Here is a 2,533-nt window from a genome sequence, read left to right as displayed (position 1 = left end):
TCAGATGTTGGGCTCCCATACATGACCAGTACAGAGCCATAGAACAGTGTAACTACAGCCACATGAGACCCACAGGTGGAGAAAGCCTTCCTCCTGCCAGATGCAGAAGGGACCTTCAACACAGCTCTTAGGACAAGAGCATAGGAACCCATGATAGAGAGAAAGATAAAAATGAGAGATAGAAGATTTATGTGGGAGAAGACAAGCTCTATCATTGGATCTTTTCTGCAAGTGAGTGCTAGAAGAGGACCTGGATCACACAGGAAGTGGTCAATAATCCTGGATCCACAGAAGGACATTTGAGAGGTGATGACAATGGGAATCAAGTACCAGAGGAAACCAAGTGCCCAGCAACTGACCACAAGATTGGTGCAGAGATGTCTGGTCATAAGGGTAGGATAGTATAGAGGTAGGCAGATGGCAAGGTACCGATCAAATGCCATAACTGCCAGGAAAAAGCATTCTGTAGACCCTAAGGAGAAGAAAAAGTAGAACTGCAGAAAGCACCCAGAGAAGGAGATGACCTTTGTGTCAGAGAGGAAGTTGGCCAACATGTTGGGGACCGTGGAGGTGACATACCAGATCTCCAGGAAGGAGAAGTTGGCAAGCAGGATGTACATGGGGGTGTGTAGTCTCTGATCCCAACGCACAGCACAGATGATAGAAGCATTGCCCATGAGGGTCAGGAGGTAGACACCAGAGAAGAACACAAAGAGGAGGATCTGCCCCTGCCTGGAGCAAGGGAAACCCAGGAGGATGAATCCAGTGATGGTGCTGGAGTTGCTGGGGGTGTTGAATATTTTCATGTGTCTGTGAGCTGCAGAGGAAACAGCAATTACTGAAAGATAGTATAATGATAGATAGGGAGTCAAATTTATATTGAAATCGCCTTGGGAAATTTGGACTGCACATACACTTGCCAGCATCTCAGTAGAGTGGGATTCCACCTTGGCAGTGCTCTACACCAAGGGTACACTTTCATACATAGTTTTGGCTTGTGGGCCATGCACTGTTTGCCAAAACTATCCAGCTTGACTCTTGTAGTGCAAAAGCAGCCATAGCAATGCCTAAATGAATGCGGCTGTGTTCTAATAAAACTTTATTATGTCCGGTGAAATCGGAATTTTATATAGTTTTTATGCATCACAAAACCTTATTTCTATTGATTTTTTTTTAAAAGATGACCAGTAAGGGTACCTTAACCCTTGACTTGGTGTTGTCAGCACCACACTCTCCCAAGTGAGCTAACCATCCATCCCTACATAGGGATCCGAACCCATGGCCTTGGTGTTATCAGCACCACACTCTCCCGAGTGAGCCATGGGCCGGCTCCTATTTCTATTGATTTTTAAAAATTTTTTATAATTATTATTAGCATATTCATTCTTACAAATTATGATATTTCTTTATGCCCTTTGCCCAACCTATCACTTCCCAAACTCTCTCCCTCCCTTCCCCCATCTCTAGTATCCCTAGGTTTCTTCTCTCCTTCTGAAATTTCAAAATATTGTTGTCTTTTCTTTCTTTCTCTTTCTTTTTTTTCTTTCTTTCTTCTTCCTTCCTTCTCTCCCTCCCTCCCTTCGTTCTTAGCAGGCAGCTAAGAGTGAGAACACGTGGTATTTCTGTTTCTTTTTCTGGCTTATTTCACCTAACGTAATTTTCTCCAGACACATCCATGTTGTTACAAATGGCAGAAATTTTCTATTGATTTTTAAACTTAAATATGTAAAAGTGATTATTAGCTTGCTCGCCATACAAAAATAGACAACAGACCAGGTTTGGTTCATTGATCATAGTTTGGTAACCCCAGCTCTACACATTCATAGGGAAAAGAGAGCAAGAACCATCCATTTGACTGTGGAACAGTGGAAGCTCCTTGGTGGAGAAACTGGCCTCAATAGAGAGGAGGAGACCTCTAAAGGTCAGCAGCTGCAATCAGCCTGTTCTGCTGAGCTATGTCAGACCTGCTAAGCCAACTTTCAGCTAAATTACAAAATCGAGTTTCCAAAGCCAGCGGGATTTTCTACACACACACACACACACACACACACACACACACACACACACACACACACACACACACACATTTATATACACCTCTACTCCATCCATGCAATACTGCTGTAATACAACACGGGCCTTCTTTCAGTTTCTAGCAGTTGACAAGTAGTTTCAGGACCCAGGGTCATTGCTGTTGTCCTTCAACTCTACCCTCTACTCCAGTGCCCAGCATGATCTGAAGAAGATAGTTAGTACTTCATAAATGTTTGTTAAAGAAATGAGTGTCTATATTGTCAAAAACAGAGAATATAGGTAGATGATTGTGAGGAAAATAGAATAATTTAGTCAGACTCCCTCAGCTCAGGTCTGGTTGGGGGTCGAGCAGCACATTTCTTGTAAACAAGTTGTGCGTGGGTGGAGTTAGTGCCATGTGCACCAATGTATCTTTTTAGTTTTGGTGCTATTGTGTGTTCTTGAGTTTGTGAAGCAGAGCTGGCTTGCAGAGCTCACGTCTAAAAACAGCGCATGTTTA

General features: G+C 43.2%; 1 protein-coding gene across 1 annotated transcript; it reads right to left on the bottom strand.

Annotated features, from left to right (window-relative positions):
* Nucleotides 1-2: 2 nt before the first annotated feature.
* LOC103607995 (olfactory receptor 11G2-like) lies at nt 3-893 on the bottom strand (the record flags this gene model as incomplete). The annotated part of the gene is made up of 1 exon (XM_008592439.1): nt 3-893. A coding segment is annotated over exon 1 (804 nt), but the record flags the coding sequence as incomplete, so codon positions are not given.
* Nucleotides 894-2,533: the final 1,640 nt, after the last annotated feature.

Source organism: Galeopterus variegatus, unplaced genomic scaffold, assembly GCF_000696425.1.
Source record: "Galeopterus variegatus unplaced genomic scaffold, G_variegatus-3.0.2 Scaffold7926, whole genome shotgun sequence".
Classification (NCBI taxonomy): Eukaryota; Metazoa; Chordata; class Mammalia; order Dermoptera; family Cynocephalidae; genus Galeopterus; species Galeopterus variegatus.
This window is presented reverse-complemented; position numbering and strand designations above follow the sequence as displayed.